Source organism: Manihot esculenta, chromosome 10 (assembly GCF_001659605.2).
Source record: "Manihot esculenta cultivar AM560-2 chromosome 10, M.esculenta_v8, whole genome shotgun sequence".
In the NCBI taxonomy this organism is placed as follows: Eukaryota; Viridiplantae; Streptophyta; class Magnoliopsida; order Malpighiales; family Euphorbiaceae; genus Manihot; species Manihot esculenta.
This window is the reverse complement of record NC_035170.2, coordinates 30,850,687-30,873,131: the sequence shown is the minus strand read 5'-3', so window position 1 is coordinate 30,873,131 and position 22,445 is coordinate 30,850,687. Positions and strand designations below refer to the sequence as shown.

Sequence of the window (22,445 nt, the reverse complement as noted above, 5' to 3'; positions counted from 1 at the left end):
TCTATTTAGATTTAGAATTTATCAAATTAATCAATGAATTTAATGGGATTTTTTTAATTTTTTTTTATATACATACTGAAAGTTTTTAAATCATTCAAACAAAAAAAAATTACTAATTTCTTTTTTCAGTTTACATCAAATGTTCACCTAATCTAATTAGATTATGATAAACATTATACATATAGATGATAATTATACCTACATGGTTACAAGTATAACCACATTACCAAACCATGTGGATTTTATTATAAAGTTGAACTTGAAATAATATAAATAAAATTAAATAATTAAATATTTATAAGAACTTACATAATACCCATAATTAATTTATGTTAGTTTGAGGCCAAGAAGCCTATAGTTGATAAGAAGTGTGAGTTGAATGCTTTAACAAAATATATATAGTAGAGGAGAGTGAGTGGGAAAGGATTTTTAAAATAAATTGTAGAATATTAATTATATAGAGAAAATCAAAAGAAGATCTTTTAGACAGGAATTTAAAATTTCTATATTTGCTTTGGAATCCAAAAGAATGTGTATTGGGTATTCAAAGATAATGGGAATGGAAGAGCAGAGCACTATTGAGAGGCTTTTTTAATAAGAATAACAACAGAAAATCTTATTAGCAAATTGATGACATTTATGATCTTGATTGATCCATTGACCCAATCAAATCAATGCATACAGGATGAAAACAAGTTAGATATTTTTAGATATTTTATCTGTTTGAACACTCGACACAAGTTTAATTATTGTATAATTAAGTTTAGAATAAAGTTGAATTTAAAAATTAATGATCATAACTGAATTTACTTTGAATATTAATAATATTAATCGAGTTAAAATCCGAGTGAAATGATTTTCGCGAGTTATCTACCCGTTTGAGCTAAATTAACCACATATTATATTGTTTGAGTTGTTTCTTTTACAAATGATTCTCCTATAAATAGAAGAGAAGAATAAAGAATTGCTCAAAAAAACCAGACATTTATAATGTCAGCTTGGACTATGAGCAGTGGAGATGGAGTGAGTGAGTGATCTGAGCCGTGAGCCTAATGAAAGTTAGGGGCCTGAACCCATTTTCCATTCTACCAAAAGAAAATGATAGGGAGAGAGAGACAGAGAGAAAGGGACAGCAAAACTACAAAAGGATAAAAGAAAAGCAAAATAAGTCAGAATGGACATAAATGGAAAAACAAAGAGTGATGTTATTTTTCTAAAATTCAACAAAGGTTCTTAAATACTTATTGGAGGGTGGGATAGAGATAGAGAAAAGATTTGGTAGAGATATAGAGCAAAAGATAATAAACGACAGATGGAGATGGGCACTTGTTGAGCTATTCTCCAACACCAACTCCTTGCTTAAGCAGCCAAAAAGGAAGTTTTTTGGGGATAAAATCTCTGCAGATTCAAAACCCAAGGTCCCTTTCTCTATTGCAGCTACTTTCTCTATTGCAGCTCCTTTCTCTCTCTTTCTCTCTTCCATAGTATTCTGTATAAGAATCTTTTCAGAAGAATGGAAGGAGAAAAAGGAATATCTGCAACAAGTGAAAAAACAAGAAGGTTTAAGAGAATATGTGTCTTCTGTGGGAGTAGAGCTGGATACAAGTCTTCATTTGGTGATGCTGCTCTTCAACTTGGTAAAGAACTGGTAATCCACATACATTCAAATCATTTCTTCATCTTTCCATTATATATATATATACACAATAATGTTCATGTTATATATCAGGTTGAGAGAAAGATTAATTTGGTGTATGGTGGAGGAAGTGTAGGTCTTATGGGTTTGATCTCACAAACTGTGTTTAATGGAGGTTGCCATGTTCTTGGGTATTGTATTCAACTCTTCTGTTTCTTGCTTTGCGTTTTGTTAGAAGACTTGACATTTTCATTTGCTTATTGTATAGAGTGATCCCTACGGCTCTCAGGCTACATGAGGTACTATTACTATTCCATCCCCAGTATTAAGTATCTATGCTTTTAAATCATTGAATATAAAAATGAAAGCTAAACTAAAGCTATCAACTTGCCAGATATCAGGAGAAACCATAGGAGAAGTGATAACTGTTGCAGATATGCACCAAAGAAAAGCAGAAATGGCAAAACATGCAGATGGTTTCATTGCACTTCCTGGTAATATGCACGAGTTTTCCTTCAAAACAAACAAGATATATATGCATAAAGATAACATAATCTTCAAACCAAATTTGTGTAATTTGCCTAGGTGGTTATGGAACTCTGGAAGAACTTTTAGAGATAATTGCCTGGTCTCAGCTAGGAATTCATGACAAACCAGTAAGGAGGATCTTATTCTTTTAGCTTTTTCTTGTCATCAACAGTTCTTTCAGAAGAAAAACACTAATGGGTTCTCTTTCCTTTTGGCTATAATCTTTTAAATGTTGAATTTTGAAACAGGTGGGATTGTTAAATGTAGATGGATATTACAACAGCTTGCTTTCTTTGTTTGATAAAGGAGTTGAAGAAGGTTTTATAAAAGATACAGCAAGGCATATAGTGGTTATAGCAGAAACAGCAGCAGAACTCATCAAGAAAATGGAGGTATATACATCATACAACAACAACAATAAACAAATAATTTCATTATCTTCAAAAGTCATGATTGACCATTCACACACTCACAGACATTAATGGGTATATGTCAATTAGTATTGGTTGATGAATTATTGGAGAAGACAGACAGAAAAAATTTATATAATATACATATATTTGCAGGAGTACACAGCAGTCCATGACAAGGTTGCACCCAGACAAAGTTGGGAAGTGGACCAATTATCAGAGTCTACAACAGGTGGGGAACCCTTAGGATTTTAGATCTTAAGAGGACATCTGTAGATATATATAAATATATATATAAGGAGAGAGAGATATGTTGGTGGAGTTCCATTTCAATCAGAAAGAAAAAGACAGCAAAAGATGAACAGAGTCTCTTTCTTTTCTGTGGTAGGGTGGAAGTCTAAAGATCTCATATCTTAATCACTCCCCCATTTATGATGACAAATGTATTTTAATTTATTTTTTTCTTGGTTCCTTTTAACTCAATTGAATTGCAAGAGATTCTTTCTCTCATTTGGGCATTGACATGTCAAAAAAGCATACAATTGTGACATTAGATAAGGTGGGTGTGGTAGGGAAAAGGGAAAGAGACGGATAGACGATGGTTGCTTTTTATGGTCTTTATGGTGATTATTATTACGATAAAAAAATTACTATTTAATTTTTATTATATAAAATAATTTATTAGTTAATTTATTAATTTTTAAAAATATATTAAAATATTATTAAAATTTTAAAAAATTTATTAATTAATCTCTTATTAATTTTAGTCATTAACTATTATAGAATAACTTAAAATGTTCTTAATATAGAAAATTAATTAATAAATATTTTTTATAAAATCGATAAATTCATTAATTGTTTTTCTTCACAACAATATGAATTAGATTGTGAAATATTTAATCGTTAAAATTAATAAAATAATTAATTAATAAATTTTTTAAAATTTTAAAAAATTAAAAAATTAAATAAAAAATTTTTTATACCATAAAAGTTAAATAATTAAATTTTCTATTATTATATTATTATTTTCTAGAGGGATGGAAGAGAAGGCAAAGAGGGTTTTGTCCACTTGTTTTTTATTGTTATTAGTGTGGGGTAATTTGTTTTCTAGATCCTGCTGTGTGGACTCTGGATTGGAGCCTCTGGATTTTGGCTTGATTTTTTAGTCACTGTAGAATGGGTCCCATACCAAGAATTGACTCTTTTGTTGCTTAGTGCCCTTTTGAACTCTTTTTATTATTTGATAGTTAATTAAGCCAACAAATTGAACACAAATTAGAACACGTGGAGCTCATATCATCTTGATGGGGTTTACAAGTATAGCCAATTGGGTGATATCCATAGTTAAAATACCAAGTTATGTTGATGTTTGCTCCATATCATCTTGATGGGGTTTACAAGTATAGCCAATTGGGTGATATCCATAGTTAAAATACCAAGTTATGTTGATGTTTGCTCCATATCATCTTGATGGGGTTTACAAGTATAGCCAATTGGGTGATATCCATAGTTAAAATACCAAGTTATGTTGATGTTTGCTCCATATCATCTTGATGGGGTTTACAAGTATAGCCAATTGGGTGATATCCATAGTTAAAATACCAAGTTATGTTGATGTTTGCTCCATATCATCTTGATGGGGTTTACAAGTATAGCCAATTGGGTGATATCCATAGTTAAAATACCAAGTTATGTTGATGTTTGCTCCATATCATCTTGATGGGGTTTACAAGTATAGCCAATTGGGTGATATCCATAGTTAAAATACCAAGTTATGTTGATGTTTGCTCCATATCATCTTGATGGGGTTTACAAGTATAGCCACTTGGGTGATATCCATAGTTAAAATACCAAGTTATGTTGATGTTTTTGAAGAATTGAATGCATTGATAAGTCTATGTAAATTATACAATCCATTTCGAAATTTGGAATAACATTGAACGGAAAAATAGCTCAGCGCTAAGTTGATAAAAGGCTTCACACCTCTCATTTTGTTAAGATGATAATTAAGAACGTAATTAAGTGAAAGATAATCATAAATCAATAGTTAAATTATACTTGTATGTTTTTATTTTTTAATTTATAGTTTGTGAAGAGAAATAGTCATAGGCATTTCTTATGCCATGAAAGGACAAGAAGAACACATGTGCCTGTTAGTGGGAAGCCATTAGAAAGATAGCTTGGCCAATACCATTGCTAACTTTAGTTGCTTCCACATAGCCAAACAAATAGTGCAATAATCAATTAATAACTCCCATACCCCACCTCAGAAAGGGGAAGAAAAAGATAGTGAGTGCAATTTGGCCATGGAAGTTTCTAGTCAGAGAAATGAGACCACACAAGTGGTTTGTTTTTTTTCCCCCTTTAAGAACTCCACTCATTACACGTTACTCATCACCCATCTTTTGATTGAAGAGGAGAGGGAGGCCTACATCTATAGCAGCAAAATAACTTTGCTCTATGTCCACTCATGATGAAGGCAAGATGGAGGCACAAGAACCTAAACTTTTACCTCCTCCACTCAACCTCTTACAAAGGGAACAAGTGGCCACCTAAGCTCAGTTAGTTGCAACCCTGCTTTTTTGTACGCGTGGAAGACAAATAGACCAAAAAAAATAAAAAAATCAAGGTCTTTTGCAGCCCACTTCAAGGTTCAGGCTATAGAGACAAGAACCATAATTTGCTCCTAACCAATGCATTTGCATCTCTGCTTAGTCCATTTCACTACTTGAACAAGCTATCTCATTTGCAACTTTGCCTTTACCCAAACTTCCATATGCATCACTTGATTTTGCTACATGCCTAACTTAAGACTGCCTATGTCCTACTATAATTGATATAGTCAAAGCTGGCACTAAAAGGAATTACTATAAATTTAACCAAATTCTTGGATTTATTTGGTCTCAAGGTACTTGGAATTTGATGTAGTTGAGCATCTACTTCTCTTAGGATCCCACAAGCAAAGCTTGACCTTTATGAACTGGAAGTATATCAGTGAGGGAAAAAGAAACTTTTTTCCAGCAACCATAATTATAGCTATATTTAAGACCTTAAAAAATGAGTCTTGCAAACAATCACTACTTGCGTTTACCCTCAAGGAAAACAGAGGTTGTCAATGTTAAATGACAATTAAAAGTCAGTGTGGGGTGAGTAGTGAGTCCAACCACCACTCATGTCATAAAAAGTTCATGTATGCACATTCCTCTTTCACATAGTTCTTATCATGGAGAGGACAACCTATGATAAGGCTAGTAGATTTGATGGAGAGGACAACCTAGCATTAAAGGTTCTCCCTACAGCAAAGCAATAGAAGTATCCAAGACGAAGATTATGCATCCACAAGAGCAAGGGCAATGCAGTTCACTAAAAAGTAGCAGAGGTGTCAATCTAATCAAATTATAAACTATTTCAGTTTGTAATCATTATTATCATCGCACGTGCGCATGGGGACACGCAGAAAGTAAATGGATAAATAGATCTCCATTGGGTGACTAGATATGTTGTGCCCCATTAATACAATATCTCAAAAGACAGAAGGTAGATGATTATGGAGGTCATTTTCAAGAATGCCAAGAAATTGAAACAGTTTCAATTGTCAGACTCATTGAGACAAACATAGTCAACATAAAGATAATCATAATTGCCCAGCGAATAACAAACTGAAACTTTATATAGAAATGAACAAGGATAAAGGAGCATAGGCTAAAAGGTTAGAGCTAAATGGCTACCTACAAGGCTACAGTAACATACATCACAGCAGTTATGGAAATTTTTCTTCTTCCCTGAGTTGACAATTTAGTCAATCTGTGTTTATGTTCCATGATAACCACCTATTATAATACAAGTAGAAATAGAACCACAAAAAGAACTCACTTATGAAAAAATGTCAGAAGCATTTCCGATGAACAACAGATGGTCCAGCTTCATCGTAATCCCCCTTTGTAACATGCTGATTTTGAGGGAACACCACTTTCGCAAGAATGGCACCTCCTACCCATGCTGAATACTGTGTCAACTCAGCTGGCATATATTCTGGGGGCTGTAACAAAAAACAAAACAATAATAATGGACTTAAAGGTGCACTATGCAAAACACTGTGCAAAGAAACAAGAAAAAAGTGTGCAAGTTCATTTCCACGGCTTGCATACACCAAGTATTACTAATTTTCATTAGATCTATAAACATTAGTGCATAAGCTTATGCGTCAAGTCTAGTTAAAAGTTATCTATCCTTTGATGGCAACCTATAAAGGAAAAAATGAAAATATGACATAACCATTAACAATATAAACAAAAAAAATGGCAACTATGATGATTTATGATATAATTCAATCAAATGGAACAGCCCCCCTCCCCCCCCCCCAGGGCGCTAAAATAGATCCTCTAACACATTAAGAATAAGCATTACCTTTTCATCACTATATATTATTGATTCAATCTTCACAAAAACAAAAGCAAACCACAATAGAACCACCTACAAGTTCTTGTATAATGGTATCTGGAGAGAACTATAAATGCCAAGCTGCAGATAGACCACAGAATATAGGGAACTCCTAAACATTTGATGATTGTTTATGTAGCAGCAACCAGGACAGCAATGGAGTGATACCATCACTCAAGTATCAAATTACAACTCGCTAATGCCAAAAGCGCGACCAACCAAGGCCGTCAAATAATCAACCATCCATCAGAATACATGACAACCCAGAATCAACAAAATACCAAAAGACTTGAAAATGTTCAGTTGACAAAACCTTTACAAGTGATGGGCGAATAGCTGATGAGCTCAAGCTAGCTTCTTTCTGGAATCTATCTTCGAAACCTGCAGTAGGCAGCAATATAACAACCTATCAGCTGCTCCAAAAGCAACCGTTCTCCATATTTTTAAGTGGGCAACATAGAAAAAATAAATTTAAAATATTATCCTTGACAAATTAGATTGACTGCAAACATGGACCAACATCACAGTTGCTTCTCAATCTCATGAACTCACCAGGCATAGAAGTTATGCCGCCACAAAGGACAGTATTTTCCAACAGCTGCCGGTGATTCTCAGAAGAAACTGTAGAAATGCTACGAACAAGCTGCTCAACAATTCCATGTGCTTCCAAACCCAATATTGATGGTTGAAACAAAGCCTCACCAACAGTATATCTTTCTTTTCCAACTTTTATCACCTGTAACCATATTTCAAGCTATATTTATAATCCTAACTTCCGTAGCAAGACTAAATTATAAATGTACATTGTACAAAGATCAAATGAACATCCAAACTAGATCCCCAAAGCACAAAGATCAAGGCAATAAGTTCAATGCCGAGGGACAAAAACATATCAGAACATGCCACACTTGCTTTCAGACAATACATTCAAGTATGTTAAGTAATCGACGCAATGACCTGAAAAATAAAGCACTCATCAATAGAAAATATTATACTCACAACCTGGCACCAAAACAGCAAAATTTTGCCAGGACCGGACAGCAATTAAGATCAGGAAATCCAAAATATGCCAACATTCTGATACAGAAGAGTCGACCACCCTAAAGGCTTAAACCGGACTTGGTCAAGACCCCAATCAATTCTCATTGACTATGTGTCAGCTAATGAAGCAGAAAGAACCACCAATTTGCTATTTTTTTCTTTTTAAAATTTAACAAAATTAACCCAGCCAATTGGGAAAAAAAGAAATTTTAATAAAAAGACTACTAGAATCTTGAACATAATACCAATGTACTAGACCTATAAACCAAAGGACTAGCTGCTTAACCAGTCGCACATTGTTTATATGTATTTAGCAGTTAACGCATAAACAACTTTCCCTCATAAAAATAATTTATTCATGCTCATTCCCTTTCATATTTCTTTGCATATCATTTACATCATGGTTCAAATCCCAGATTCATTCCGGTTGAACCTTTCTTGCTATGCAATCTTCCATTTTAGGTTGAATCTCTGGGTCAATTTTCCAAACATTGCAGAAAAACACAAACCTGCCCATCAGGAAGGGTATGTTCCTCAAACTCACTTGACTTTTGGGTCTTCTCATAGGCAACCTCATCTTCAGCACAAGAAGAGTACTTTTCTTTTATTATCTCAACATCAGAGACATTGAGATTCACCAAAGGATTAGATTTACCCAGTTCTTGGGCTAGTAACTTGGTTAAATCAATACCGCCAATTTCAAATCTTCTTGAGGCAATATGCTGAACAGCACCTTCAATTACAGATGCAATATCTGGCAATACAGGGAAAAAAATCACATCTCAGCAGAAAGGAGCAGATGAAACCCATTAACTAAAGCTGCCAACGCATCTAATGGAGGACAACCCTTCTGTTACAAATGCACCAAGTGCATTTCACATGCAGCTGCTTTTAAAGCTAAAAAGCAGCAACTCTCCACCTTCTTTAAACAACAACAAACCTCCAGGTTATCCATATCAAGCATATAACGTATTAGAATACATATCACAAAAAATGCAAAGAAAAAAAAATTACTATTAGATCCTGTACATTAGACATGCAGATATTGGAAATAAGTCCAAATTCAACTCTATACTTTTTACCAAGGGCCAAATAAACTGATTTTTATTTTTAATAAGCTCATCAATTTACATTAAAAGCCAATTAGGTCCTATGATATTGAAATATTAATTTTATAATAACAGAATATAAGTTGTATAATTTTTAAATATTATTTTTAATTAAAAATATATTTAAAAATTATACAACTTATATTCTGTTATTATAAAATTAATATTTCAATATCATAGGACCTAATTGGCTTTTAATGTAAAGTGATGAGCTTATTTGGCCAAAAAAAAGTTAAAATGGGCTTATTTGATCCTTGGTGAAAAGTCCAGGGTGAAGACTTATTGCTTGTAGATATCAAAGTTACCTCATTAGTTTAAAGTGATACTTTGCATACCTATCTTCCCATGACCAATATCAACTGTGCATCCAGATATACGTCCAACAGCATAAAGGGACAAAACAGCTTGCTCTGATGCATAAAACCCCGAGACATTAAAAGTTTCAAACATCAATTGCACCAATTGTTCCCTGACAGACTGTAAAAGAACAAACATAGTTTATATAAGAATTAACAATAATTAGTTTCAAACAAATGCTAGTATATATGATTATCTACCAGCAGAAAATTGATGGAACTGTGCAAACACCGTAATTTTGAGAAATTTTGATGGTAACTATAATTAATGATCAGCACTTCCACAGCAATACAACACAAATTTTACAAAGGAAAATAAAATGAAAAAAGGAAGATCACTCAAAGGATCTGAGTAGAATATCAATATGGTCAAAATTGTCATTCAATTCTCTTCACTTGCTTAAAAGCTAGCAGACAGAAATACAAATGAAAAGGGAAGAAGTGTTCATACACTTCAATGGTTTAGAAATATAAATTCCAGTCAGAAACTCTAAACCCAATACAAATCCAAATTACCTCCCACATATATTATGCAGTTGACTTTAGACCACAGATTCAGCTTCCTCAAATATAGGCAACATTATTTTCAAATAACCAAACAGTTCACATCTTATTTCACATATAGGCAAAAATAAAGTGTAACCTTGGGGGTGCAAAGTGGATCAGTAAACAAAATTTGTCCTTCATTTCCCTCTTCCCATTCAAGGCCAGTGTAGAGAACATATTGTAGCAAATCTTCCATAGCATCCCAGTCTCTTATAAAACCCCGAACAACTGGATCAACATTGACATCCTCAAATGATGGAGTATCAGTTGATGAACCATCTTCAAGCATTCGTTTCATTTTGGTAGGAATAATCTGCTCACAGCCCAAAGAAGTTAAAAATGGATCAACCCTCAAGACTATACTTGAGGTCAAATAAGGAAAAGGGAAAAATAAACAAAGATAAGAACCAGTATTTATCTGCCATCTTTGTTGGTACCATTTTGTAACTGGGGATGAATATAATTTTCAGCTTCCCAGTTTCTTCAGTCAAACGAGTCTTAAAAAAAAAAACCAACGATTTTGCTTTTTTTCCCTCTATATTTTCTTTCCCCTAGCTTCTCAGCACCCACCAAGGTGAAAATTTCGACACAAGCATTTCATTTTAAAAAAAAGTAGTGAAATTCAAAATTCCTCCTCTCGCTCACTTTCTCAGCAACCAAACAGCATTTGTAAAGAGAAGAGGAGAAGATGAAGAACACTAGCTAGTGCTAAACCCAAAGCCAACAGTAAGATAAAAAATCATATTCTTGATTATTAACTCAGCAACAAGCTAAAATCTGATTAAATCCTTGTTATATTCTCGAAAACCAAGCAGCTAAAGTTTGAACTTATTACCATAGGGGGCGCCTGATCTGGAACTGCGGTTCCCGCTTTAAGAAGCTTGGATCCTGCGTCTATCACTGCGGCCTCCATTTTCTGACACTTTAACTTAAAAACCCTAAAAACCCTAGTTTTCAACCTAAAGATAAATCGCACGCATACACAAACGTAGGAATCTGTATGCAACCCCTGAATTCAGGATTCTAGGGTTTTAGAGAGCATCTCCTCAAGCTTTCAACGCTCTGGAAGAAACTACTGCGAAGTGAAAAGCTTCATAGAACTCAGTTCTGCAAAGTCTCTCTGAGAGCTTATTTTCAGTTAGCGGGTCGCAGCGTCATTTGAAACTCTCCTGGCATTTGCAGTTTTTCAGTTTTAGCTGTGTGCTTTTTTTGTTTTATTTTATGAGGGCCAATAATAATTCTAAACTTTTTTGAAAAAATTATGAGGGCCAAAAAAGAATTAATCAAAATTCATTGGTATAAAATAATTATTTATATAATAATAATAATAATAACAATAATAAAACAGTTTTCATAAAATAATATTTAATTTATTTTAGAGAAAGTCGCCAAAGTTGCATGAACAATTTTAAGATCATGATTAAAAATAGGTTAAAAAGGCGAAACTTTGCTCAGAATTATATAGTAGGTTGAAAAAATTGAATTTCTTTTTTTTTTTTTAATTTATTTTTAAATTATTCAAATATTAAATAAAATCAACATTTATCTGAATTTTAGGTTGAGAGTAAATCTCTCCACCGTCTATTTAATTTTTTAATAACAATTTAAAAATAAATTTAAATAAAAAAATTAAAAATTAACAATTGTAACCCATTGAAAAGTGACAAGCTAAATTTAGCTTTCTTTACCATTAAAAATAACTATAATTTTTTTAAGGGACAATTAAAATATTTTTATATTTTTAAAATTACATTATATTCTAATATTTTTATTTCGTGGAAATTCGTTGGTGTTTATTTATTTTACTCATTTTACATTTTACTGTTAATTTATTAATCAAATCTGAAAAAAGTTTTGAAATTATTTGTCTGTTTTAATTAATTAAAATATTTTTTAATTTTGTAATTATAATTAAAAAGAATATTTATTTATTTTTATCATTAATTTATTAATCTAAAGATTTTTTATATTAAATTAATCTCATATTAAATAAAACTCATCATTTATCAATAATTCATTCGTCTCATGAATTTGATTTTTTGAAAAAAACATGAAAGTATAAAGATGGAGAATATAGAAATTGAAAGGAGTGGATATTGATTTTTATTTGATTTGATGAGGACGGTAACTGAATATTAAAAAAACTTTTTTTCAGATTTAGCTAATAAATTAATAGTAAAAATAATAAAATTAATAATTAATAAAAATATTTTAATATAATTTTAAAATTATAAAAATATTTAATTATTTAAAATAAATTTAATAATAAAAATAAATAAAAGTTAATGAATATCTTTTTAGAAGAGCATTTTAATTAATTAAGATAAAGTAATGTTTTTTTTTTTTAAACAATAGTTAATAAATATTTGGTTTGAGTTTAAGATTGTTTGTTTTAGAGCGTAATATCAAATTAAGAGAGTAAATTTGTTTTCTTTCAAACTAGAGACATGTCCACAGAAGTTTGAAGTTTCTACCAAAGAAAAATTTTCCACATGAAGCCGTTCAAAGAGATATATTAAAAAAAAGGCATGGGGGAACATACACATTTAACAGACAAATAACTACTTGTCCAAACCAGATTATGTACAGTTAAATATCTACCTAATGACAGCTGCTGCTCATTTTTCATATGAAATGCGAGACATCTTCTGCATTCAAAGGTAAGAGAGTGAGATTGTAATAGTCTGTATCCATGGATACATGGTTATCAGTTGCAGAACTCCTCATTCTCCAGTCCTCTACCGGAACTAAATTGCATTGATCACCAATTTGAGAATCATCCTCGTCAGTTTTTTCTGCAGAATGAACTTCAGTATTCAAATCTGGTATGCCAGCCAAAAGGGCCTCAAGAGGAGACTTGACTTTCATGTTTTCCTGAGAAGTGAACTTCACTTCTAGGATTGGAGTTTCAAAATCCACTTTAGTTGCCGCCCGAGATAATTCAACAACATCCTGCAGAATGTCTAGTTTAGACCCTTCATCTGTAACTTCAGTACAAGTGTTCAGTTCACTAGAACCAGCAACATCCTCCATGGTATCAACACTGTCAGTTTGATTTCCAGAAAATTGCTCCAAACCATCAGCTTTCTCCAAACCAGAAATGTTGCATGTTCCATTGTCAACTTCATTTTGAATATCATCAGTTATCTTATCTGAGCCAGTCCTTGCAATATCATTCACAGCAGGTACTGTGCACTCGGAACAAGTGCCCTGGGTATCACCTTTATCCCCTTCACCGTCCTGCACCTGTTCATCAACTCCTATATCCTTTTTCACACAGTAGTTATTGATAGGATAGTTCATTGCATTCTCATCACTTTCTAAAGAAGAAGTATTTGATAGAGATGAAAATGAAAGCCTCCTTTGTAGCTCTGTCTCATCGTGTTCACTGAAACCAGTGGGGTGTTCTGTGCTTACTTCACAATGAACTTTCGGTGAAACTGTCTTGTTGCCATTATCTCCTTCTTCATTTGGAAACTCAGGAGCTTTAACTGCAAGAATTTTTGAATATTTTGGGGATTGGATTGAAGTCGAAGATAGGAATCCAGCAAGTGCAGATGCTAAAGCATCATCAATTGACATAACGTGCTTTTGTTTCTCCTTTGGAGATTCCATCACTGGCTCCACTGCATCATCTTCTTCATCATCATCACAATTTGAGAAATCTGGAGCAGTAACCACAAGACTAGGATGTGAGTTCAAAGTATTCACAGAAACAGGGGTGGCATCAGAGAGAATGGATGACACAGCTGGAAGTGAATCCTTCTTATTGGCATCACAAGCTGCATAACTAAGATCCACATAACTGCTGTTATGAAGGGAATTGGTCTCCGATTCACTGCATGAAAAATCAGGCGCAGATATTCTTGTGCAAGAACGCAATCCAGAATTCTGTGGTTTCTTTGTGAGCACTTCAAGTTGCTGCTCTACTCTTTGAAGCCTCTCATCAATGCTTCTTATGGGCTTCAGCATACAATCCTCAAACCGCAAAAAGAGGTCTTCTATTCTTGTAACTCGAGAAACAAGCTGATTTAGAACACTTTCAATATGACTGAGTGATAATTCAGGCTTGCTCTCAGTATCTGAAACTTGAGGAGGATTCTGCAGCTTGGCACTAGGGATAACTGCTTCTTGCACCTGAACTCCCTGCTGGTAAATTGAATCAGATTTCCCTTCCTGCTGAATTTTATTTCCAGCATCAACTGGATCAGTTGGTTTTGCCTCAATTTTGTCCGACTTCCATCCATTCATCCTATCAGAATCATACTTATCTTGTGCTTGGCCATAACCCTTTGTTTTAGATAACTGCAAAAGGGTAGGCATAAGCATGGCCATAAGTGAACTTCCAGCAGAGTTTTCTACAGGACCCACTTTATTATCCATGTCAGCTGCATCGACTGGATCAGCAAACACGTAGACTTCATCAATACAAATGCAAGATTTATTCTGAAGTGAAAGTAGCCTCAGCGTAATGGATATGCATGGGTTTGAATCAGTAATATCTGCTGTAGCCTCATAAAAATCCTGAAAGTGTGATTCAATCAGAAATATATTACAGTAAAAATGAAGATCCAGTTGTCCTTTTTAACATTTTAATGTTTTGATCCGACTTTGACTTTCAAAATACACACTTGCCCAATTTCCTTCATTATACGTTTGAAAGGGGGTAAAACTATTGTTTAGTCCATTAAACCAACATGAAAAGTATTCATTAATCAAACTTCGACAACCATTTGTGGTGAACCATTGCTGTGAAATAAATAATTCCGTTCTCACTCTGATGCTACATCACTATTATTGTTTTTTCACCACATCACCATCAAATTGTGAACTCACAGAACTAAAACATCAAGAAAAGATGAGATAGTACACTTTTCTTTTATAAGAAAGAAAATTTAATACCTGTGGCTGTGAGCTTCTCACTTGGCTTGTATCAGAATGTGACGACTGAGGACTACTTGTGTTAGCATGCCGAGTATCAGGAACTTTCACTTCAACCCAGTCATCTTCACTGGTGCTCACGTTACTGCCATTTCTGATTCTTTCTTCACCTAGTTCTTTGATAAAGCTTTTCTTATGTGCCAAAACAGCTTCTTCAATACCAGTTGCACGCAGCACTTCTTCGTCTCTAAGTGCAATACCACAGCGAACAGTACACAAATACTCACTGCTACTCTGCAACTTAGGGGCATAATATATTTCATAAACTCGAGCAGTACTTCGAACATAAACCTGCCGCACTTCATGTTTTTGGGCAAAAGTAACTGCATTGCAAGAAATCCTTTTATCATTTACAGTGAAGCAAAAGAAAGGAGATTATCCCTTCAGCTTAAAGAAAGCAATAAAAAGAATCAAAAGGTAATTCTCTCATATTGCAGAAAGGCTATATTCATGAATGATTCAACAGCATTATGCTATAAAGAATCTATACTTCTATATGTTTCTCACTCCATTTTTCCTTTTGCAACTATCATAGGAAGGTGATAAATCATTAACCCCCCATCCCCCTTCTCCTAGAAGACTGTACACTAATATGTCAATTGGATATCTCTGAGGAAGGAAAGAAGATATAAACTCATCACTTGCTTGACAATCATAAATCACAAATAGTTGACATATCAATACACAAATTTGCCACCTTTTATTAACCAGATCAAATTGGTTCACTATTGGGCTCTATAATGGAAAAATGGGAAGTGGTTCACCAGAAGTTGCACCTCATCATACATAGCATTCAACCATTAATGCTAGCCAGCTAACTCAGTTCACAATTCTTTCAAAGATATCTGGACCTTGAAAAATTAATTAGATAAAAAGAAGTCCTTCACTTTTTTATCAGTAACCAGAAAGTTCAATTCCTCGAACATCGGAAACTTATAAAACAACAAAACTTCATTATATCAGTAATTAAACATAATTCCAAACATTAACTAGGTAAATTTTCTCGGATGCTTATCGATAAATCTAAATAATAACAGTAGTAAGGATCCGCAGATAACTAAGTCAACGAAATCTTTGGAAACTTACTTGTGATCTCGCAGGAAGTGGAATCAGGTGATGGAGGATACAGAATGAGAGGGGATTTAACGGTCGAACTCACGGTAGAGGATTGATCGTGATTATCATCCTTGTCGTCTTCTACAAGAGAAAAAGAGGACTCGAAGGTGACGGAATTTGCGAGAAAACCACCGGCGACGATCCAGTTCGTCGCGGAGCTCCATGAAGTATCATAGTTGGTAGCGTTGGCATCCAACGATTCCATTCTTTTTTCTTGCTGGGGGTTTTCTATTCTGATTTCGGTTTTGTCGGCGTAGTTTTTACAGTAGAGAGCTTCAATAGCTTATTGAGGAAGAAGAAGTTTTGGACAAAGTATAATTTTGAGAGAAATAAATGCGACGCGGGCTGATTAAGCGTCTGCTTTTACTAATGGCAGATTTACCGTAGGCTAACCTTACCTAAGCACGGTTACGGTCAAACTTAAAAGGAAGAGTTATTATTTGTTGCCTAAATTTTCAGAAAATTTTATTAATTTATTTCTCTTTTAAAATTATTCTATTAAAATATTATTATATTTTACAAAATTAAAATGTTTAATCTTTCTTATAAAAAAAGCTTTAAATATTTATATTTTATAATTTTATAATTTTAACTTTATAATTTTAAATATTCATAATATTTAATCCTTTTTACAAAAATAAAACAAATTGATTTGTAGAGTAATTAATCGGTTTGTTTCTGCAAAATACATACATTAATTATGATTTTGAAATAAAAATAAATTAATCAATCTTCTAAAATATAAGAACTAATAATAATTCTCCCAATTTTAAATTCAAATGGTTGGTAAATTAAATTATCATATAAATATAATTCTTATTCAAAAAAAAATCATTTTGTTTAGTAATTAATTAAATATAATTCTTGTAGATTTTTTTTTTTCAAAAAAATTGAGATTGAAATCACTGGTAATATTACTGCTAGTTAGTTGCTTGACGAACAGAAGTTGCTGTGTTGGGAAATTCTGAGGTCGATTTTGGCTTTGAGGTCACTAAAGTGGGGATAAGAATATTGGAAGTTCTTACAGGCAGAGACACACAACAAAGTCCTGATAAGCCCCCGACCTTCAAAGCTGACGAGAGAATGAGACAAATTCCTTCACTACTTCAGCAAAATCTTTGCTCAAAGACAACAGGCGACAAGTCGAGCTCCAGATAAGCATTATTAGTTTTGACTTGCGATTGTGAACCGGTAAGAGTCCAAGTGAAAAAGTACTCATTTCATAGTCATAACAAACAGCAGCCTAATCTGTAGAAGCTTTCTTTTATATGATAACATTACCACTTCATTTGACATGAATCATTTTAAAAAAAAAATCTTGAGAATTATATATAATTTCATTTTTATACATAACAAAAAAATTTAAATTAAAAAAAATTGAATTCTTTTATTTCAAACAAAATTATTACGAGAAAAGAAATCATCTGAATTGATTTCTTATCACAAAGGATACAAGAATCAAGTAAAGAAAAAAAAAGTTTTCAGCCAGCTTTTTTGTTTCTCAAAGGCAAACAAAACATTCATTAGCCAGGAACAGGACACGCTTTTTGATAAAAGCATGGTAATTTTATCAAGTGACTGAGTATACGACATGTAAATGATAAACTAAATTTCAACAGTTACCATAACGATAGCCATTTGATTCCACTAGACATTAAGTAGTTGGACTTCTTGTATGAATAAGGAAAAAAAAAGTAAATCAAGATGATGTCTAATTTAACAGTGCAACTAATTAATAATTCAGTATGTTACACTCGTACAAATTCAGCAAGACAAGGATTAGACACATGCATACACTTATAATTTCATCACTCTGCAATTTGAGTATCCTATCCTAACTGTAGTTGGAGATAATTTATAACTGTTTCTATCTCACTATCCAAGGGTGTACATGCTCTGATTATCCCTCTAGTATACTGTTGCATAAAATGTTACAACTAATTCATCAGGTTGTCCAAAGAATTGCAATGAATATGTGTGGTCATAAAATGGGATACATTCATACAGTTGAAGGCAGCTCCAAATTGCGATTAAGCATATGCTACCTCCTTTTCTTCTGTTTCATATGGTGGTGGGAGCAACCCCTTAACGTTGGCAAAAAGATCTTGACGACCAGCTGGTGCCCCCGCAATAGGTGAGTCCAAAACTGTGTCAGGAACCGCTACTAAGGTTTCGTCGAAAAAGGATTTGATTGTCTGCAAAGTTGAAAATTATGAAAACAAGTAACTGAACTACAAAAAGAGGTCGATAATAATACAGCGGGAACAGAACCACGTAAGGAGAAGATTTGTCATTATTAACATACTGTGCAGTACTGGAAAGCAGCATCAGCTTTGCGCTTCCACAAACCATTTCCAGGCTCAGAATAGAAAAAACCAAGCAAAGGCTGCAGCATAGTAGAATACTTGGGATAATATGATATGCTGAAGAAAGGTGTAAATTGGGGGAAAAGTAACATAAGAAACTAGTCTTATAGATACAAGACCTAGATTAATGACCACATGCAGGTTTAAGATGTAAAGTGCACATGCACTAAGTCCAATTCCAAGGACATGCAAATATTCACTCAACAAAGCACTAATCCAGAATTCTCATAATTCAGGAATGAGTTTATAATATATAAGGAGTCAAGTTGACGCCATCTGGCTTGTTTAGCAGTTAGTTGTGTTTGTTACAGAATTTCATCATTAATGGGACTTGGTGAGTTATAATTGGGCACTGAAAAACAATAATTAAAAAAAAATATATTTCAGATAATTCTATCAAATCTCTCCCTTTCCTCAACATAGAGCAATAATCTAGAGCTAGGCTTCTGTTGTACATGTCCAATAAGGCCATAAAAATATATTGTACCTTTATCACATCCCTAACATTGGGTCTATTATTTCCATATGTTCCCAGAATGCCATCCCCATATATTTGATACTGTTCAAGGACCTTCACGTCAATCAAAGCATAAAATAACGTCAACAGAGGGGAAAAGAAAATGAGTAGGTGCATGTGGAAGCTGAAAAGCAAATCAGTTATCAAACCTGACGACGAGTAAGACCACTCCTTGGAGCGCCATAAATTTCAGAATCAACATGTCCCAGCACACTCCAAGGACTGTAAGAAGCATAAAATGTTAGAATCAATTAATTATGAGCAACAGAATGGACAGGGCTTCATAAAATGTAAGGCCTCCAAGGAAGGAAAGGTAGAAGAAGATCCTCTTGTATGGATTGCAACCATTCAACAACAACCATTGAACACTGACTCATTACATATCATTAATGCCATTAATTTGGGTCTGTGTTCCTTTGGGGGCCAAAGGTAGCTTTTATGCTTGCACCTTTTAAATAAAATGACTGCACTCAGGTCTTGAACTTGAAATTTTGGTCATAAGGTTTTACAATTCATACACAAAAATGCCTATAATATTTTTACAAAAGCCCAATTGGAAGTTAAACAAATAACAAGACACAGTCACTTGATAAAATGGGAATAAATTACTGATTTAACAATATTAAAAATAAAATAAAATCACTTTGCCATCTTATGTAAATTTGCCATATACCATTGACTCATTGAGCACAGCTTAGAATCAAAACTATACATCATACATACTTATTATATGCAGCACGCCCAACCATAACACCATGCGCTCCTTCACTCAATGCCAAATTTACCTATAATTTGAAATTCCATGAGAAATGGGTGAAAGGTATCAAAAAAGCAATTCTATACATCACCAAGGGTTCAGCATTTCACTAATTTTTTTTAAGAAAAAAAAAACACTGCACTCTTAATAATAATTTATGTACCTCATCAATACAATTTATGCCTCCATTTATGGTAAATTTCAAATTAGGGAAGTCCCGCAGGAGGGCGAAGTAGTACTCATATCTGCACTAGGATGACACAACTCTCAATTGCAGATGATAGAAATAAATATATTTGCTTTAATCAAAATAAATTGCACAAAATAGGATAAAATCAGTAAAAGCATGATATTTATGTTACATTCAGATTGATTAAGCATCAAGCTCATACTTGAGGGGAGGAATTCTTCGGTTATCAGCAGGACTGATTCCATTGAGCAAAGCTTTCCGTGAATGTATTATAAAATGCTCAGTTGGGGATAGAGAAGAAACCTTATAGATAAAATCACCTGAAAGTGAAATAAACAACAAAGTCAAGATACACTTCTCAATATCAATCTGTTCCATGTCCAATATCAAAAAGACAATGCATATTCAAATAATATAGTAATTAAAATTTTTAACCTAAAAAGAGACAAAGAATGTAGACAAAAGGGACCTTACAAAGTTCATTGTATGAATCATGATCATCTACCCCAATTCGGCATTTAACACTAACAGGAACATTTGTATTGGCTGCAATTACTGACATAGCTTCACCAACAAACTTTCCTTGTAAACACCAGATGATAATATGAGCCCCATTTGAATAAGACAGAAATATAAAAGCATTTGACAATCAGTTAAGGTGATCAAACCTTTGGATCAAGCATAAGACGAACACCAAAGCATCCGTGCCCAGCTACTCTTGGACTTGGACAACCGCAACTGATAGTTTATAAGAACAGAAAAAACTACCTGAATTCAACTGAAAAAGAAAAAGAAAAGCAATACAATATTAAGCATGACAAAAAGAATTCTTCTAACTTGAAGTTAATCTCATCATAGCCATAAGCCGTGGCAAGTTCAGTTGCTTTTGCCAGGTTGTCCAAATTATTTCCACCAATTTGCAGGACAATGGGATGCTGTTCAGGAGAATATGCCAAAAACCTGTCCTGAGTAATAGATAAAAGAAACATATAATTAGTAATCTTTAGATATAAACTCATAAATAAGGAATACTAATCCCCCTATCTCATCAAACTACCCATTTCCACCATATATCTGCCACAAATTCATTTTATTAAAAATGTCACAACCCATAAATTTTTTTATGAATATCATTGAAATCAGCTAACAAAATCTAATCCAAGCACCATATAGTATCCAAAAAAAATAATACAAACAGTTTCCTCTTTTCATAATCAACCTCAACAGTCATAAAAAAAAATAAAAAATAAAAAACAAACCCCCACTCTCAAGCTCTTCAATCCTTTGGTTGCAATATTGCTGGCTCAAAACCTGTCTTTATGCTAACATCTTATCATTGCCAATACAATAAAAGGAACTAACAAAAGTCTCATCCATGAGTTCCTCTGAAGATTCACCTCTCACATACATACCAAATTTCCCTGTTGATAGACAATGGTTTCTGCTGCAAGCATCTCTGTATAAAGCCAAGAATGTTTTGATATAAGCCGGGCAAGGGTCCTATAATGATTATCTGTCCAGTCCATCATTGGAGCAACACTGGAATTTAGCAACCAAAACAATTAGGATCAATGCACTTGCTGGATACAGCAGGGTCGACAAAAATAAAAAAATGCATAGCTCACCTAAACAACGGAGGAAGATATTGCCCTGCACCCATCCCAGCTTTTGCATGCAAGTGACGCTTTTGAGCACAAGTAGACAGGCTTCTTGACTTAGTTGAATTCTTGTTACATAAATTTAATGGTAATCTGTGATGTTTTTTAAGAATAATAGAATGAAATGGAGTAAATGAAGTAATCAAAGAATATCCGGTGAACTTCACCATCCCTCTAATCAGACAAAGCCTGCTCCTTTATGTACCTATCCATTAAATAAAACTAAATTACACATTCAATCATGTACAAACAAGGTGTTTGCAACTAGCACTGCACTGTCCCTATGGAGAGAGTACACAAGCATCATATTCAACGACATTTTACTCTCATCCACGCCTAAATTTTCAAACAAAAAGCACATGTTCATGCATCAACTGAAGGCACCAATCTCACTGTCTTAGCCGCGAAGTTCAAGAGCTTAACCATAGAGAAAGAAACCCAGAAATCAACAACAATTATGATATCGTTTTAGACAGTATAAATGACGGGAAGAAGGGAGATTTTCTAATAGACAATTTACCGAACATGAACAAAGCACAACTCCTTCACACTCTCTAATATACGTAAAGCATATATCGGTGCATGAACAGTACATGGAAGTAAATGGATTTGATTTTATACGAGCAAAGAGATATTAGGGTTTACATGGAGGAGTACAGCGGTCGTAGAAGATGTAGAAGTAACTTCCGGCTTCTTGCTTCTCCAGGGCGGAGACACCTGAGAAATAGGAGAATAACGGAGGGGGAATTTAGTTTTTTATATTACGAACTTGTTATGAGCAAAAATTAACTGCTCCCTCCCTCTTAAAAACTACCCTTGCCATTAATATAATTA

The 22,445-nt window shown here is 33.6% G+C and overlaps 4 protein-coding genes across 6 annotated transcripts; 1 reads left to right on the top strand and 3 right to left on the bottom strand.

Moving 5' to 3' along the window:
- Positions 1 to 1,183: 1,183 nt before the first annotated feature.
- On the top strand, positions 1,184 to 3,082 carry LOC110624657 (cytokinin riboside 5'-monophosphate phosphoribohydrolase LOG1). Its single transcript, XM_021769878.2, has 7 exons — positions 1,184 to 1,648; positions 1,730 to 1,827; positions 1,905 to 1,935; positions 2,031 to 2,130; positions 2,222 to 2,292; positions 2,413 to 2,556; positions 2,731 to 3,082. The coding sequence occupies exons 1-7, from the start codon at positions 1,514 to 1,516 to the stop codon at positions 2,827 to 2,829; spliced, it is 678 nt and encodes a 225-aa protein (XP_021625570.1). The 5' UTR covers positions 1,184 to 1,513; the 3' UTR covers positions 2,830 to 3,082.
- Positions 3,083 to 6,226: 3,144 nt separating this feature from the next.
- On the bottom strand, positions 6,227 to 11,283 carry LOC110625043 (actin-related protein 7). Its single transcript, XM_021770539.2, has 7 exons — positions 10,902 to 11,283; positions 10,164 to 10,379; positions 9,500 to 9,641; positions 8,565 to 8,809; positions 7,567 to 7,750; positions 7,328 to 7,395; positions 6,227 to 6,613 (listed from the first exon to the last, which is right to left on the bottom strand). The coding sequence occupies exons 1-7, from the start codon at positions 10,977 to 10,979 to the stop codon at positions 6,461 to 6,463; spliced, it is 1,086 nt and encodes a 361-aa protein (XP_021626231.1). The 5' UTR covers positions 10,980 to 11,283; the 3' UTR covers positions 6,227 to 6,460.
- Positions 11,284 to 12,533: 1,250 nt separating this feature from the next.
- LOC110625041 lies at positions 12,534 to 16,456 on the bottom strand. The gene is made up of 3 exons (XM_021770537.1): positions 16,094 to 16,456; positions 14,969 to 15,330; positions 12,534 to 14,590 (listed from the first exon to the last, which is right to left on the bottom strand). Exons 1-3 carry the CDS (start codon positions 16,326 to 16,328, stop codon positions 12,692 to 12,694), a joined length of 2,496 nt encoding a protein of 831 aa, XP_021626229.1. The 5' UTR covers positions 16,329 to 16,456; the 3' UTR covers positions 12,534 to 12,691.
- A 1,379-nt stretch (positions 16,457 to 17,835) lies between these two features.
- Positions 17,836 to 22,401, bottom strand: LOC110624053 (tRNA-dihydrouridine(20/20a) synthase). Of its 3 annotated transcripts, none has more exons than XR_002489385.2 (13): positions 22,257 to 22,401; positions 21,579 to 21,816; positions 21,366 to 21,492; positions 20,791 to 20,918; positions 20,622 to 20,691; positions 20,428 to 20,530; positions 20,156 to 20,273; positions 19,927 to 20,008; positions 19,730 to 19,791; positions 19,156 to 19,228; positions 18,977 to 19,060; positions 18,429 to 18,546; positions 17,836 to 18,318 (listed from the first exon to the last, which is right to left on the bottom strand). XR_002489385.2 is itself a non-coding variant. In XM_021769121.2 (13 exons), exons 2-13 carry the CDS (start codon positions 21,779 to 21,781, stop codon positions 18,154 to 18,156), a joined length of 1,296 nt encoding a protein of 431 aa, XP_021624813.1. In that variant the 5' UTR covers positions 21,782 to 21,816; positions 22,257 to 22,401; the 3' UTR covers positions 17,836 to 18,153. The 3 variants fall into 3 exon arrangements, 2 of the variants coding, with proteins under 2 accessions (XP_021624813.1, XP_021624814.1); XM_021769121.2 differs by having other exon boundaries at positions 18,429 to 18,509; XM_021769122.2 differs by having other exon boundaries at positions 18,429 to 18,509; positions 21,579 to 21,704.
- Between the last annotated feature and the right edge of the window lie 44 nt (positions 22,402 to 22,445).

Coding starts and splice junctions, on each gene's coding strand:
- LOC110624657 (XM_021769878.2), top strand. CDS start 1,514: ATGGAAGGAGAAAAAGGAATATCTGCAACAAGTGAAAAAACAAGAAGG. Junction 1,649..1,729: donor TTCAACTTGGTAAAGAACTG/GTAATCCACATA, acceptor GTTATATATCAG/GTTGAGAGAAAGATTAATTT. Junction 2,557..2,730: donor AACTCATCAAGAAAATGGAG/GTATATACATCA, acceptor ATATATTTGCAG/GAGTACACAGCAGTCCATGA.
- LOC110625041 (XM_021770537.1), bottom strand. CDS start 16,328: ATGGAATCGTTGGATGCCAACGCTACCAACTATGATACTTCATGGAGC. Junction 15,331..16,093: donor CACTTCCTGCGAGATCACAA/GTAAGTTTCCAA, acceptor CTTGCAATGCAG/TTACTTTTGCCCAAAAACAT. Junction 14,591..14,968: donor TGAGAAGCTCACAGCCACAG/GTATTAAATTTT, acceptor TCACACTTTCAG/GATTTTTATGAGGCTACAGC.
- LOC110624053 (XM_021769121.2), bottom strand. CDS start 21,781: ATGGTGAAGTTCACCGGATATTCTTTGATTACTTCATTTACTCCATTT. Junction 19,229..19,729: donor GGGCGTGCTGCATATAATAA/GTATGTATGATG, acceptor TGCTTCTTACAG/TCCTTGGAGTGTGCTGGGAC. Junction 18,510..18,976: donor ATGTTAGGGATGTGATAAAG/GTACAATATATT, acceptor ACTATGCTGCAG/CCTTTGCTTGGTTTTTTCTA.
- LOC110625043 (XM_021770539.2), bottom strand. CDS start 10,979: ATGGAGGCCGCAGTGATAGACGCAGGATCCAAGCTTCTTAAAGCGGGA. Junction 7,751..8,564: donor ATACCCTTCCTGATGGGCAG/GTTTGTGTTTTT, acceptor ATATGGTTACAG/GTGATAAAAGTTGGAAAAGA. Junction 7,396..7,566: donor CGGCATAACTTCTATGCCTG/GTGAGTTCATGA, acceptor TGCCTACTGCAG/GTTTCGAAGATAGATTCCAG.